At 33.1% G+C, this 15,732-nt stretch overlaps 5 protein-coding genes across 6 annotated transcripts in view; 3 read left to right on the forward strand and 2 right to left on the reverse strand.

The window, feature by feature from the left end:
- Positions 1–277: 277 nt before the first annotated feature.
- On the reverse strand, positions 278–2,822 carry LOC120775494. Of its 2 annotated transcripts, XM_040105700.1 has the most exons (7): positions 2,621–2,822; positions 2,432–2,587; positions 1,456–1,802; positions 1,229–1,372; positions 860–1,060; positions 631–797; positions 278–565 (listed from the first exon to the last, which is right to left on the reverse strand). In XM_040105700.1, the coding sequence occupies exons 1-7, from the start codon at positions 2,636–2,638 to the stop codon at positions 474–476; spliced, it is 1,125 nt and encodes a 374-aa protein (XP_039961634.1). In that variant the 5' UTR covers positions 2,639–2,822; the 3' UTR covers positions 278–473. The 2 variants fall into 2 exon arrangements, with proteins under 2 accessions (XP_039961634.1, XP_039961633.1); XM_040105699.1 differs by having other exon boundaries at positions 2,432–2,822.
- Positions 2,823–4,696: 1,874 nt separating this feature from the next.
- Positions 4,697–15,732, reverse strand: part of LOC120773922 — a 79,280-nt gene continuing 68,244 nt past the window's right edge. Inside the window, exon 9 of the mRNA XM_040103118.1 lies at positions 4,697–5,085. Within this exon, the coding sequence (XP_039959052.1) occupies positions 4,906–5,085 (180 nt within the window). The 3' untranslated portion in view covers positions 4,697–4,905. The remainder of the gene's footprint in view (positions 5,086–15,732) is intronic.
- LOC120773927 lies at positions 6,408–7,289 on the forward strand. The gene is made up of 2 exons (XM_040103124.1): positions 6,408–6,538; positions 6,624–7,289. Exons 1-2 carry the CDS (start codon positions 6,442–6,444, stop codon positions 7,118–7,120), a joined length of 594 nt encoding a protein of 197 aa, XP_039959058.1. The 5' UTR covers positions 6,408–6,441; the 3' UTR covers positions 7,121–7,289.
- Positions 10,992–11,971, forward strand: LOC120773925. Its single transcript, XM_040103122.1, has 2 exons — positions 10,992–11,154; positions 11,237–11,971. Exons 1-2 carry the CDS (start codon positions 11,058–11,060, stop codon positions 11,761–11,763), a joined length of 624 nt encoding a protein of 207 aa, XP_039959056.1. The 5' UTR covers positions 10,992–11,057; the 3' UTR covers positions 11,764–11,971.
- Positions 13,938–14,830, forward strand: LOC120773926. The gene is made up of 2 exons (XM_040103123.1): positions 13,938–14,125; positions 14,259–14,830. The coding sequence occupies exons 1-2, from the start codon at positions 14,029–14,031 to the stop codon at positions 14,759–14,761; spliced, it is 600 nt and encodes a 199-aa protein (XP_039959057.1). The 5' UTR covers positions 13,938–14,028; the 3' UTR covers positions 14,762–14,830.

A 15,732-nucleotide genomic window follows, 5' to 3' on the forward strand; every position in this document is an offset into this window, starting at 1 on the left:
AGACAACAAATAAATATATTTTTAACGTTTTTATTTTTTATACATAATATAAAGTGTATATGCGTGTTTATTACAATTTAACAATATTTTTTTTAGTTTAGGTAGTTACAAAGAGCGGTAAAACTAACGTAGTACGATTGCTTTATATCAAACAATACAAAATTGTCTTTTTTATAATTATAAATAAGTGAGCGTTTTCTCTGCACTCTAGCATTGGAATAAAAAAATAGTGGACTGGAATAAAAGTGGTATTATTAGAAATAAAAAATAGAGAGTCTGGTGTTAAGAAAGTAAATGAAAGGAATAATATTACGAGATTTAGTGCTACAGAATATAAATAAAGTCTTATTGGATTAGGCATTATTTCCACCGATACTGTCAAACTGGGAATACGTGTGTATAACAATATTCAACATTGCATTTATAACATGGTCTCGGTTCGACATCAAATGAGAGCTCAAAATTTTTCGCATCTATTCGTTATTCATATCTTCGGTGTCATTCTCCATCTCTGAACCACGTCCCTCACGTATGCGCTTCAATTTTCGCTTAAGCGTCATTATGCCTGTAATGAAGGGAATGGATGAAAGATTTCCTTTATTATAATTTTCTTTGCATTATTTTACTTACATTTAATAGCCTGAAAAGCTTTTGCTGACGTGCAGGAACTATCTGAGCCAGACGAATTGGCTAGAGAGCTGATCTTTAACTTCTCCTGCGCTAATTTTACTTCCATATAGGCCTTTTTTAGTGTTTTAAAGTGACGATGTTCACTTGAGTCCTTCAGCAAGATGCATCTGTACAAAAACAAAGGTTCTTATGAAAGTTTAGTGTCTACTTTTACTATTAACATATATACTTTGCTGCTGATCCTTCACCCGAGCAGTCCAACGGCGAAGAGTGATAAATCTGGTGGTAAAAATACTGCAGCACTGGCGAATTCCAAATGGACAAGCCGTACCACAGCCAAATTGTAACATTTAACATTATTTTAAAATTTTTGGCAAACAAGGTAGGAACTAAATATTTAAATGGTAGCAAGCTGATGAATACGTGGGACCTGCAAATAAAAGGAATAATAAATAGTTAGGCTCATGTGCGTGAGATATAAAATTTGAAACTTTACGCTTTTGGAATAATAAAATATCGCTTTTCATAAAAATTTGGTTGAAATTTAATATCCAAAATTATATCTTCCGATTACTTAGTTCTTATACTGACTACATACCACGAAGCGATGCGTAGTCCCAAAAACACTTGAAACAATAAACGGCTCCCTTTCGAATTAATTAAAGCCAGCAGGAAAAGAGATTCCGTTAGTATATTGTAGACGCCTAAGCTGAGATTCAAACCCACAAAGTAATTTTCATATCTGAAAAACAAAATATTGTTCAAAAGTATTTAACTAAATATTCATTGAGTATTGCAAAATGTAATACAAAACTATAAACATACTTGTACACATCAATAGCTCCCAATGCAAGTAAGTACAGCGTCTTCGAGCAAGCCTCTAGATAATCGGATTCCTTGAAATCCAATATGGCGTTATGTAGGTTAAATGTTATGATGAACAGCGAATAGAATTGAAATTTTTCACATTGTTGTGATTTGTAAAAGATCATGTTCTCTGATGAATAGAACAATGAGTAGCGTCCTTGATTCTTGAACAGCTGCGGTAGCAACATAAATTCATTGTAAAAATATAGAAAGAGTGTGCAAGCGGCATAAAAGGCAATGTTCCACACGGATCGTGCAAATTGTTTACGTTTGTAGAATTTTATATTGGATGTTTTTAGGAAAACCTGCAAATATATTTACGGAAATTAATTATGAACACTTTATTGTATATAAAAAGTAAAGAATTGTCAAATACCTAAGCAACACAAGAATTTGGTATGATTTTCTATTACAAAAACGAGTTTTAATTTTTTATTACTTTTCACACTCATGCACATAAATAGGAATTAAATTTAAATATGTCATGTAAGTTCTTATTAGAATTTCATTTTTCGTTACAAGACTTATTTAAATTTATTTCTATCATAAGCAACTATTTACTCCAATAATAATTTATCTTATGCAAATAAAAATAAATTCTTAAAGAGAATTTACACGACTTAGTTTAATTTATTTCTCTCATGCAAGTATCTGGCAACCATTTATTTCAACGAATAACACGACCTCGCCAACAGCTGTTTTATATAAAAACTGCACTAAGCAAACAGCTGATTAACCTAGCGGCGCCGTTACCTTGGGTCACAAATACTAAAAACAAAACAAAACGAAAGAACACATGCAACAAACAAGAAACAATAAATCCTACAAAAAAACTCGCATGCTATTTTTAGTAACTACAAATAAATCGCTATGCATACCAGGTGCACATGCATGTTAAAACATGTAAGATGTATGAATATATGCAACAGCCTACCTCGAATATTTTATAGAATCCAATGAAGCCTCCGGCGAATAATAAAAATATCCAAAACATAGCGTTGAGCAAATAATTCAAGTCCACATGCTGCATTAATGCATCGAACCGGTCATTTGTGATGAAGTATTTTAGCGGCAGAAAGAAGTTATAAATGTCCGCCCAATAGTCGGGCGGACCAGGCTTCATGTCCAATATAGATGTCATGGTTGCTACTCCGATTCACACAATATCAACAAATACCAACGCGTTTTCACTTACTATTCAACTAATTTAAACGTTTTACATTTTTTACAAGTTATAAATAGTTTTTGTGGGGATTAAATATATTGTGCCACCACAAAAATTAACTTCACAAGTCCCGTTTTTTTCACTGCGAGTAATTTTTCGTTCTCTTTTTCACTCGCATTGACAGTTGCAACGAGTGTACGCAGCGCTGCCATATCAAATGTAAAATATAAACAAGATACTTTTTTAACTAAATATTAATTGTATCAAAAAATATTTTTTTTTCTTTAATTCAATCAAAGTGTGAATAATTTATGAAATTGTAAATTGTTTATTATAAATGATTATTTTTTAAAGGGATTTAAATCTACGAATACAAGTAGCGGAACATTTTTACTTAGTATACTTTTAGGTAGAGACTAATAACTTGAAGTCACTATTCGCTTTTGTTGTTATTTTTAAACTGTCATTATATTAAAATATATATCAATGGTAATAAGGAGGTGGAAGTAATTAATATTTTAACAAACTATACAAAACATTTAACAGCTAATATTAAATTTACGTCAGAGGAAACTTAACACACTTCCTTCAAGGAAAGTTAGTATAATCTGTTTGTGCGCATGTATGAGCAGAAATTAATGGAACTTTCGTCTTCTTTGGGTATAACATTGGCAAGGTCATTTTACTTACGTGATCCAATAAAGAAGATGCTAGATAAAAATCTCTAAATTGGTTTTATCGTTTCATCAATATTCCCAAAACCAACAATGACTTGTCTTCAACATTTTAAGACTTCTAAAAATATCACTTTACGTCAGCTGACTATTCGAAAGATATTTCGGTTATAGTTGAATGTTTTAACAAGAAATATATTACTGAAGGGATGGTATTCTCTTGCGAATTTCACTATATCGATTGTATGTACAAATTTATGTTTATATGAAAATATTCTTCAAGTAGATTCGTTAAACAGTTTTGCATATATGAGAGTGATTGTAAGAATATTTAACTTAAACCAAAACCTTAAACGCGTTGTTATCGAAACGCTATTTTCATAATCACTGAAAATTTTATCCGAAATTGCTGGATCGTTCTCCTGTATTTGTTCACATGACCGTCTCAAATATATTTGTAAGGCAATGTTCGAAGAAAAACAATTTTTGTTAATAATTTCGATTTAAAAAACTGAGAAGTGTAAATAAAACGAATGTTGCTTAAAATTAAAACTTAAAGCTCTTCGATAGTTAACTATAGGCATCTACAGTAATAGTAATATTTTTTTGTTTTTGGATTGGAGATTAATTTAAGCAGAAACTTTCGTACGTTTTTCCAAAAATTAATCTCCGATTATTGAAGTATATTAAATTCTATAAATGTGCATCATTTTATATAGTTTTAAATAAAATGTCTAGTCAGAAAACAAAAACAAACAATCACATGAAAAAACTTTTTTCAGACTTACAAGAGTATATAACCCCTTAGTCTCTGAAATTTCTAAAACCAATATAAAATCTTAAAATTCATATTTTATCACTATTGCAAAGACAGTATCTAATTAGTATAAATCTATAATTAAAGACATTTTAAATAGTTTATTAAATTATATTTTTGTTAAAAATACGCATAACAAAACAACGTTTAATAAAAAAAATGATACAGTTATAAAGGAAAATATACATGCATATTTTAAGTATTATATTTTATACTTTCTTTGAAATACTTTACAATGTTAATATTTATTTAGTAATAAAATAATTGTAATGCAAGTTCGTCAGTTAACATTTACACTAAAAAATTACGCAACTACACCAAATGATTTTTTTTAATTCAAATATTTATTATTTCTTACGTATTTTTTAAATAAATTTAATTTTAATTTAAATGCACTTATTGCATCGACAATATAAATAAGCGAAATACGCACACACACACACAATTAAACTCACAAACACACAAAACAAGGATTCTTTAATATAAAATGTCTAATTTTTTAACCAAAATTTAACTGCACACATACGAGTAAAATCATAATTTTTACGTACACATGTACATACATGCGTTTACCAATTTAGATATTTCATATAAAATATATTTAAAACTTATTACATAAGGAATTAAGTACATATTTAGCTTCGTGTTACCTTAAATGTTATTTTAATTTTAGTTTTAGCTTTAACTTTTGTTCATTTTTGTGTTTACGCTGAAACCCATTCCAACACAGGTACCATTAAGTTTGAAGGTTTCTACGCCGCACTTAGAATCTCCCGTATCCACGCCGCGTTCGAAGTGATTTTGTCATACATTCTCGGTCGCTCGACGCCGCTCGGTCCACAAGCAATACGCCAGGATGAAACACCGAGCAATGCCCATTGATTTGTGCCCGGTATGAGGCACTGCACAGGCGCACCGGAATACTCTTCTTGCTGTGGCCGAAAAGTCAATAAAATTTTATTACATATAAAAAATAAAAAGCGGAAAGTAATAAAAAAAAGTTAATTTAAACTTAAAAAACTACTGTATTCAAACTATTACCATGATTTTTGTAATAAAAAATACAATATATTCCAGTTTGTATATAAGAAAAAATGCTAAATAGGGAAGGTGCCGATGCCCAGCTGGTTGGTGTCCCCGTAAAGGTGAAGGCTGAAATCAGCGCCGTCCAAGAAATGTCATGGACGGGACAAGGACGGAGACGATTAGATTCTTGTGACATTTATTATGGTACAGCGGCCATACAAAGGAGCTCGAATTCAGTGTGAGAGAAAGACTCACTCGTCTAGTACTGTCATTCACTCCTTTGGATAAGCGTCTAGCCACAATCCGCATCAGTGCAAAATTTTTCGACATAACAAAGATTTGGGTCCACGCCCCGAAGGAAGAGAAGGACGATATGACCAAAGATGCCTTTCAAAAGCGGCTGTAGCGCGCTTATAACGACTGCCCCCGCCACGATCTAAATATTGTGATTGGCGATTTTTACGTCATGGTGGGCAAAGAAGGCATCTTTGCTACAACAATTGGCAAATGCAGCCTCCATGGTGAAACCTCTCCAAACCTCCCCGGTTGAAGCACAGGAAGAGAAAGACCTCCACTCCATTGGAGGGATCAGGTGGAGAAGAACCTGGCTGCACTTGGTATTTTGAATTGGCGCCAAATTACGAAAAAAACAAAAAGGCTGGCGCGCTGTTGTTAACTCGGCTATAAACGGTGCTTACGCCAGTAAAGAAAAAGGAGAATTGAAACTCACTGTACTGTACTCACTGACGTATCTTCTAATAGGGAGTAAAAAATATTTACGAGTGTATACAAAATTGAAAAAGTTCATTTAATGTCCAATCTCGGTGCTTTGCAGGTAGAAAATACTGTCCCAAAGTCCCAAGTTATTAATGCCAAACAATAAACGTTATTTTGAAATAATTGCTTTAATATTTTTGTTTGTGAGGTAAAAAATCCTTTATGCTCATCTCAAAAGATAAAGATTTGAAAATAACCTTGTAGATATGTCAAGGTCAAGCTAAGCCATGTAAACAAAAATTGATTAGTGGCCAGAATTATATTTATGTATGTACATATATGTGTGCACGAATGAACAAACATGTTTACATGTCTATTATACTGCCTTACACCCTCTTTCCACACTACATAACACTTTTTATGCCTATAAAAGCCACACGCGCTTCCGTAGAGCAGCATTACACAACAAGCAATCGAGCAGAGCAAACGTGTTATAGAAAATTATAAAAATAAATAATAATATTCAAAGCGACTGATTATTTAAAATGTCCCAACGTCAAATTTTAAAAGTTGCTTACCACGGAAACCGTCAGTTAATCCGTTATAAGCTGGGCAGCACTTATGATGAAATTCTTAAGACGAGTAAGTATACGAAGTAAGAACACAAATTAAATATTTACTATATAATAATTCATATAACTAAATACTCTTTAACTTTTCTTTCCAGTCATGCAACACTTCCAGCTTCCAAGCAAACGCAAATCAGCATCATCTCTCAAGCTTACCAATGAAGCCGGAAAGGTATTCAGTAAACGTCAACTCAAAAACTATCTGTTATTGTTTCCGAACACCAAAATTACATTCCATTTACAAAGTAACCAACAAACGACAGCAAGCTCGGAAAGGAAGCTGAGCATATTACCACGAAGCAATATTGCAATTAACACTGTAACCACAAATCAGCAAAAGAGCCGAAAGCGTCAACGCGAAACCGATTACGAATACGATCCGAAATACCCAACGACACCTGTATTTCGCATGAACTGTTTCATAGGCGTGTGTCCCAGCAATTGTTCACCACCGCCTACAAAACGTGTCCGTTTCAGCGAATCTTCAAACAGCATCAGAATTATACCTGCGCGATCCGAAACAAAAGATGTTGTTCAAGGTGCACTGCGGCGGACGAGTTCTTTTGTGGGTCAATATCCGCAAATGGCAATGTAAATAAAGCACCATTAACTCGTACATTTCTGCACCGAGCCTTCGAGTTAAATTTCAGTTCTGAATTTAAGAGCGCAGTTGATTAATGGGGCGGGCTAAGAGTCTGGAATTGTAACTTTCTTACAATCTTCTTAGAAGATTGTATCTACAAAACTATTGAAGACTCTTCAAAGACTGCATACGTAGCCTAATATATTTTAATTAGTTAGCAAATCGCATTTATGATATTAGATTAGGTAAGTTTACAAAGTTTCAAAAAATAAAGCAAAATTCATTATCAATCTGTATTCATAATTTTTTTAATATTTCCAGCTATTACACTTGAAAAACTAGGAGTTAAATATTGTTGACCTATAGAAAAGTATATTTTTCTACATATATAAGAAAAAAATTCAAGAAGTCGATCACCCTTTTTTGTTACCTGTTATCTTTTTAGTTATACGAGTTGCTAAGTAGAGTATTATAGTTTTGTTCACATAACGGTTGTTTGTAAGTCCTAAAACTAAAAGAGTCAGATATAGATATATATACCAAAGTGATCAGGGTGACGATCCGGATGTCTGTCTGTCCGTCCGTCTGTCCGTCCGTCCGTGCAAGCTGTAACTTGAGTAAAAATTGAGATATCATGATGAAACTTGGTACACGTATTTCTTGGCTCCATAAGAAGGTTAAGTTCGAAAATGGGCAAAATCGGCCCACTGCCACGCCCACAAAATGGCGAAAACCGAAATCCTATAAAGTGTCATAACTAAGTCATAAATAAAGATATTAAAGTGAAATTTGGCACAAAGGATCGCATTAGGGATGGGCATATTTGGACGCAATTTTTTTGGAAAAGTGGGGGTGGCCCCGCCCCATATTAAGTTTTTTGTACACATCTCGGAAACTACTACAGCTATGTCAACCAAGCTCTGTAGAGTCGTTTCCTTCATTTCCATATACAGTTCAAAAATGGAAGAAATCGGATAATAACCACGCCCACCTCCCATACAAATGTTATGTTGAAAATCACTAAAAGTGCGTTAACGGACTAACAAAAAACGTCAGAAACATTAAATTTTACGGAAGAAATGGCTGAAGGAAGCTGCACCCAGGCTTTTTTTTAAATTTGAAATGGGCGTGGCGTCGCCCACTTATGGACCAAAAACCATATCTCAGGAACTACTCCACCGACTTCAATGAAATTCGGTATATAATATTTTCTTAACACCCTGATGACATGTACGAAATATGGGTGAAATCGGTTCACAACCACGCCTTCTTCCAATATAACGCTATTTTGACTTCCATCTGATGCCTTCTCTGAATAATATATACATTAGGAACCAATGATGATAGCGAAATAAAACTTTAAACAAATACGGTATTTGAAAAATATGTAAAAGACGGATAATGAAATCTCGATTATCACTTTATCATGCGAGAGTATAAAATGTTCGGCGACACCCTTCCTTACTTGTTATACTGTGTACTCTTTATGTACATACATACATACTATATATACTTAGTCTTGTCACAAAATTTACAATACATACAGTGGGAACAAACTTGGAGAAAAAAGAGCCGTTCTATTTTATTATAATAACAAGAAAAAACGTTAACTTCGGTTGCACCGAAGCTAAATACCCTTCACAGGTGCATTTCTTTTAGTAACTACGTGTTCGGTTTGTATGGAAGCTATATGCTATGGTAAACCGATCTGATCAATTTCTTCGGAGATTACATTGTTGCCTTAGAAAATAACATATACCAAATTTCGTGAATATATCTTGTCAAATGTGAAAGTTATCCATACAAGAACTTGATTCCGATCGTTCAGTTTGTATGGCAGCTATATGTTATAGTGGTCCGATATCGGTCGTTCCGACAAATGAGCAGCTTCTTGAAGAGAAAATGACGTTTGAAAATTTTCAAAACGATATCTTAAAAACTGGGAGACTAGTTCGTATATATACAGACGGACATGGCTAAATCGACTCAGCTCGACATACTGATAATTTATATATATATACTTTATAGGGTATCCGACGATTCCTTCTGGGTGTTATAAACTTCGTGAGAAACTTAATATACCCTGTTCAGGATATAAAAACGAGATTTATATACATAAGTATGTATCCTGTCCACGGCGAGAGCACTTGTTTTGTGCGACACCCAGGGAGATGAGGTCTCAACGGCTGAATTTTCAACATTTTTATATCAAAATTTCAGGAGACATTGTTCAGATATGTACCTTTTATATTTTTAAAATATATGATTGTTTACATAAAAAAAAATTCGTAAATTTGTGTACCTCTGAAACCCACCTAACCCCTTAAGAAATACTCTCTTCGATGACGATGTTACGGTGGCTTAAAAATTCCTGGTTTCATAGCAGCAGATGATTGGTCGTCAGAGAGTCCAGATTTATATTCATCGAACTACAGTTAGTGGTCAGAGTTTTAAAGTAAGAGTAGTGGTGGAGAACATGGCCTTTCGCACAACGTCGTCAATACGAATTGAAACTGTGCATGCTGCCGTCCGATTTGTCCGTCGAATCGTATGAAAGTTTGGGTGGAAGCAAAAGGTGACCATTTCGATTAAAGTTTTGAACATACATTATTAAATAAAACTCTTTATTACAAAATATACTATAGTTTAATTTTATAACGGCCTGAGCCTGAAACAGTATTTAGAGCAGTACTAAATTAATAATCACGTGACGAGTTTAGTCGACTTAATCATATCCGTCTGTCTGTCTGTCTGTATATACGAACTACAATTTTGTACACGTTCTACAAACTAACCTATCAAAATCAAGGTAAAGATCTTTATTTATTCGTTTATGCGATAAGAAATTCGGTTCAGCCGAGGCGTAGCAGTTGTCGAGCATTGATGATTACTATTTTTTGGGAGAATTTTAAAAGAATGATTTAAAAATTTGAATTGAACCTAAAAATAAGAATTAAACAAATTGCATTCCAAAATACCAATATTTTTCAAAATCTGTTAATTCGAAACTATTCAACCAATATGTTTTCAATTATGATATTGGATTTAGGAAAATTATAATAATTTTTCTTAATTTAAGGGTGGTGGGTTCAAAGCTTATAGTTAAAACTATCAAAAATAATATTAATCAAAAATCATAAACACCTAATCTATATCGCTTATAGTATGCCATTTTAATATTTTATATAAATAGATATTTCACGAACATTAAAGTCAATACGCAAAAACATATTTTTATATTAAAATATATATTTTTTTATGTATGACCTGTAAATAAATTTACAGACAGACTAGGAAACTAAGGGAACTGGCAATTTAGGCCTTATTTGCGAGTAAATACAAAATTGAAAAAGTTAATCTAATGTCCAAGTTCAGTGCTTTGCAGGCAGAAAATACTGTTCAAAAAATATATTTTACCTAACCTTAAAAGTTGTTTACAAGCTATTAATGCCGAATAATAAGCATTATCTTGAGATAATTGCTTTAGTACTTTACATAATAGCGGTCTATGCCAGTAAAGAAGAAGAAGACTTTACATAACAATAGTAAAAAACTCATTTTGGACAACAGCACTCAAATATTTTTGTTTGTGCGGTAAAAAATCCTTTATGCTCATCCCAAAAGATAAAGGTTTGAAAACTGCCTTGAAGATATGTCAAGGTCAAACTCAGCCATTTAAACAAAAATTGATTAGTCGCGAGAATGAATGTATTTACATATGTATGTGTGTGTGCTGACTGAACAAACATGTTTACTAATATCCTGCCTCACACCCTCTTTCAACACTACAAAACACTTTTTTATGTGTATAAAAGCCGCACGCGCTTCCGTAGAGCAGCATTACACAACAAGCACTCGAGCAGAGCAAACGTCGTGGAGAAAATTTGTAAAAATAAATAATACTATATAAGTATATACTCAAATATATTTTGAAAATCTAAAATTTAAAATGTGCCAACGCAGAATTTTAAAAGTTGCTTACCACGGAAACCGTCAGTTAATCCGTTATAAGCTGGGCAGCACTTATGATGAAATTCTTAAGACGAGTAAGTATACGAAATAAGGACATTCAAATATTTACTGTTTAATAATTTATGTCACTAAATAAAATTTAACTTTTCTTTCCAGTCATGCAACACTTCCAGATTCCAAGCAAACGCAAATCAGCATCATCTCTCAAGCTTACCAATGAAGCCGGAAAAGTATTCAGTAAACGTCAACTCAAAAACTATCTGTTATTGTTTCCGAACACCAAAATTACATTCCATTTACAAAGTAACCAACAAACGACAGCAAGTTCGGGAAGGAACCTGAGCATATTACCACGAAGCAATATTGCAATTAACACTGTAACCACAAATCAGCAAAAGAGCCGAAAGCGTCAGCGCGAAACCGATTACGAGTACGATCCAACCTACCCAACGACACCTGTATTTCGCATGAACTGTTTCATAGGCGTGTATCCCGGCAAATGTACACCACCGCCTACAAAACGTGTCCGTTTCAGCGAATCTTCAAACAGCATCAGAATTATACCTGCGCGATCCGAAACAAAAGAAGTTGTTCAAGGTGCGCTGCAGCGGACGAGTTCTTTCGTGGGTGAATATCCCCAAATGGCAACACAAACAAAACTAACGGCGGAGCATTTTAATTAATCGAAGGTTACAAAGAGTATATAACAAAGGAAGTTGTAACAACATAAACTCGTACATTTCTCTATCAAGCTTTCGAATTAAGTTACAGTTCTTTATTAAAGAAGTCGGATAGCTTAATCAGGTTTATAAGTTTGGTAATAGAGCTGCGCTAAAAGCGCAAAAATATTCATAGAAGTATTGTATCTAAGTACATAACCATTGAAGACTCTTAAAAGACTGCATTTATATTATTAATAGATTTTAATTAATATGAAAATCATATTTAAGATATTAGATTAGGTTAGTTCATAAATTTTCAAAAATAAAGCAAAATTTTTACTGCATATGTATGTATACATAAGTACATACATATGTATGTACATAGTATATAATTTTTTATACAACATATACATACATATGTATATATACTTTTTTATTATTTCTTGTTTCTACACTTGAAAAAACTGGGAGATAAGTATTTTTATAAGAATAAGTAGTTGTTCTTTTATATACAATTATTTATTATACTACATACATACTTATGTAAGTATGTATAAACTAAATAAACCAATGAAATCAATCAATGGTTATGAAAATGTTCACAAAACCCTACTAGTAGGGTCTTGTCAGGAACTAGTAGCTACTTATATACTTACATACATACTTATGTATGTAAAAACTTATTCATTAATATTAGTTTACAAGTAGTGAAATACCTGAAGGACGGAATAAATAGTATGTATTATAGTTATTTGCAAGTGGTAGGCATGTTTTTATGTTTTTACTTGTTAATGTATTTACCCAGTGATGGTTGAGTGCATTTGAACATACATACTTATGTACATACACACATTTACAAACATTCGTGAGGTGATAATGACGCATGCATAGGTGTCAGTGATAGTAACGGCTGCCAGAGAAAAGAAAAACAAACACAAAAATCACCATGAATGAACATGCAGCAACATGTCTGGCGAGCACAGAGTGCGATAAAGCGATATTCGAAAAGAGAGTTCCGAATAGAACGTGCTCAAAAGCAATTGCTTCTTGGTGGCAGTGGCATGCAGCTGGATGAGATGAATGTATTTTTACTTTGGCACTCGCCTTGCGAACAATTGAATTGAGTTAATTTATTGTCAATGACATCAGTACACAATTTTTTACACTGAGCAAATAATAATAGCTGTTATGGGAAAAAATTTACGGGATTCCAAATGAGAATGATGAATAAAATGCTTATAAGGAAGGTAGCAAAATGTCCACAAATTTTTTTAAGTAATTTCACTAAAGAATTATAATACCAATTTTCTCTTTTTCCCGGTAAAAGCATCTATTAAGACCTGAATCTTTTTCAAAACTGAAGTTCAGCAGATATCGCAAAAGAAATACTGATAACGTAGCTGAGGACCCAACATGCATCAAACACGTCATTAAAGATGACGAGACGTCGGTTTATAAATCCGATGTCAAAACTGTCCAACAGTTTAACGAATGACTCTCCAGAAATTAGCCGAAACCAAAAGAAAACTAAATTCACTGAAGGCTTATAACAAGAGTATGGAAAATTTAATTAATATTTGGCATACTTATACTTTTTTATGTCCGAGAAATTGGGTCAAGAAAAAATATATTTTTATCAGTCTGGGTCGAATTTGATGGGCATACTCGGAAAATTCCTTCCGAATAATGACTGAACTGCTGGCACTCTTATAATTATTATTTTTGTAAATTTCTTTTCAAAATGCATATTGATAAAGCATTATTTTCTATCAATCTTTAACGAAAAATTTAAATTCCATTATTTTTATTCATTTTTTACAGTGTTGAACTGGTTTCAATTGTTGCACACCATCTACTATCAATTGAAACTTTGCCACTACAACCTTTTCATTTCCGAAATAAGCGCCAGTCCAAGCGCACGTACCATGAGGAAAACATTACTCGAGGCTGTCTTGCCGGCACAAAAACTTCGTTATTGCGATTTTTGAGGGAGGATTGTACATTGTTCGCACAAAGCAACTGCATTCTTCTAGCGGCAAATAGAATGTTAAGAGAGAGAGCGAACAGTCAATGCAATTTGGAAAGGAGAGCGTATTATTTACCTACAAACTCATCCCTGTTGTTCACCTGGCATGTGGACGAACAGCAGAAACTTCTCCTTGTCTGCCAAAACAAAACCAGTCGTTAAAGTGAGCACACGTACAGCTGTATTTTATTTATGGAATAACTGCGAGACATTAGCAAATTAAATTAAATTAATTTTTCTTTGATTGGAAAGTAGGAAAAATGGTTGAGGGCGGCAGTTTGATTGTTTGCTATCGGAAGCAAATAAGTAACATCCATTACGAGGCCACAAATCGTTACGAACAGATCATTAAGTTGAGTAAGTAAAGCTAACGGAAATTTATGCCAAAAACATGCATACATATGTACTCGTCTTCCAAAGTATGTACATATTTATATACACATGTACATATCCATATTGTTACTTAATTTTACTTTTATTTCCCCACCAGTTATTCAGCGCTTCAATATTCCCGCCTCGCATGAGCCAGCTCTGCTGATCTCCACCGAAAACGGCAGAATTTTTGATAAGCTGCAGTTCGACTACTTTCTCACGCTCTTCCCGAACCCCAGCATGGTTTTCTACATACGTTATGATTACAATCGTGCAGTCGGCATCTTGCAGTCAACGCAACCGCAAGAGGAAGTTGCAAAAACAACAATAGAGAGTGATATTCAAGTGAAAAACAAAAGAAAGAACCCAGCTGGTGAAGATGATGATCAGTGTGCATCGAAGTTTACGCCAGTCTATCGTATGAATTGCTTTATCTACGAATATCCTACAACTACTATAAAATTAACAAATGACAGCGCTAAGAAGCAGAAAGCTAATATGAAGAAACAGTCACCGCGTAGCGAATTTGTGAAGCGCGTGAAAAAGCGTTTGCAAATGGGTGAATTGAAAAAGCGCACAATGAAGCCTTTGGCGCAAGTAAAGCGCTTTATGCGGCTATGAGCGGGAGGATAAAGAGAAAAGCTTAGCAATCGATGACTACCGTTTTATTATTTAGAATTAAGATTTATACATTTTGCTTTTCACCAAACAAAAATTATTTCTTTTTTGGCTGACTGTATACGACTATATTTATATTTATGCTTAGTTATTAAATTAATTTAAATTTATGAACTGATTTAATCATATACTCAAGCAAGCAAGCAATCAAATAATTGTGTACATAATACTTATAACCCTATACATATGTATATAATAGTTTTTACCGCTTAAGTGTTTTATTTAATAATTATTTTTTTGGAAATCAACTTTTTTTACACGTCATTTTATATATCAACGTTAAAAAACGAATACCAAATAAAAACAAAATATTTAACTTATAAACTGGCAAAAATGTTTCTACTACATTGTGCGGAATTTCCTTAAGGGATATCTGTTTAGTGTTTAAGCACGGATATATGGTAAAAACCTTTGCGTTCGGTGACCCAAAACGCTTACGAAGTTTGGCACTTCAAGTTTTTGCAGATTCAAAGTGAACAAATAAACTTTTGCAGAGAGATGTTTTGGCTTTGAAGGGAATTCTCTCGTAAACTAATTCAGCTTTTAAGCTGCAACCAAGAGAATCTTATGTTTTTCTCGTATTTTTATAAAACTTTAATTTAATACAATGTCTAATTTTTGACAAAAAAAAACTTTTACACTTACGTTAGCAACAGTGTAAACGCCGTTATCAAGTAAGTACTTTTATCCTTGTCTTGTATGATCAAAAAGTATTATATGGTAAGCGAGTTTCTTTTGAACGGTTGTTGTTTTTGAAAACAAAATGGTAAATAAAAAAAAAAAAAAGTACTCACAAAATTGGCAGTAATTAAAAAAAATATATATAAAAAAAACATGATATTGTTCAGTGTGGCTATGTTCGTAAATGCATCATGACGCGCACCATGACGATTGCATAACAAACAAAACGTTCA

Source organism: Bactrocera tryoni, chromosome 4 (genome assembly GCF_016617805.1).
Source record: "Bactrocera tryoni isolate S06 chromosome 4, CSIRO_BtryS06_freeze2, whole genome shotgun sequence".
In the NCBI taxonomy this organism is placed as follows: Eukaryota; Metazoa; Arthropoda; class Insecta; order Diptera; family Tephritidae; genus Bactrocera; species Bactrocera tryoni.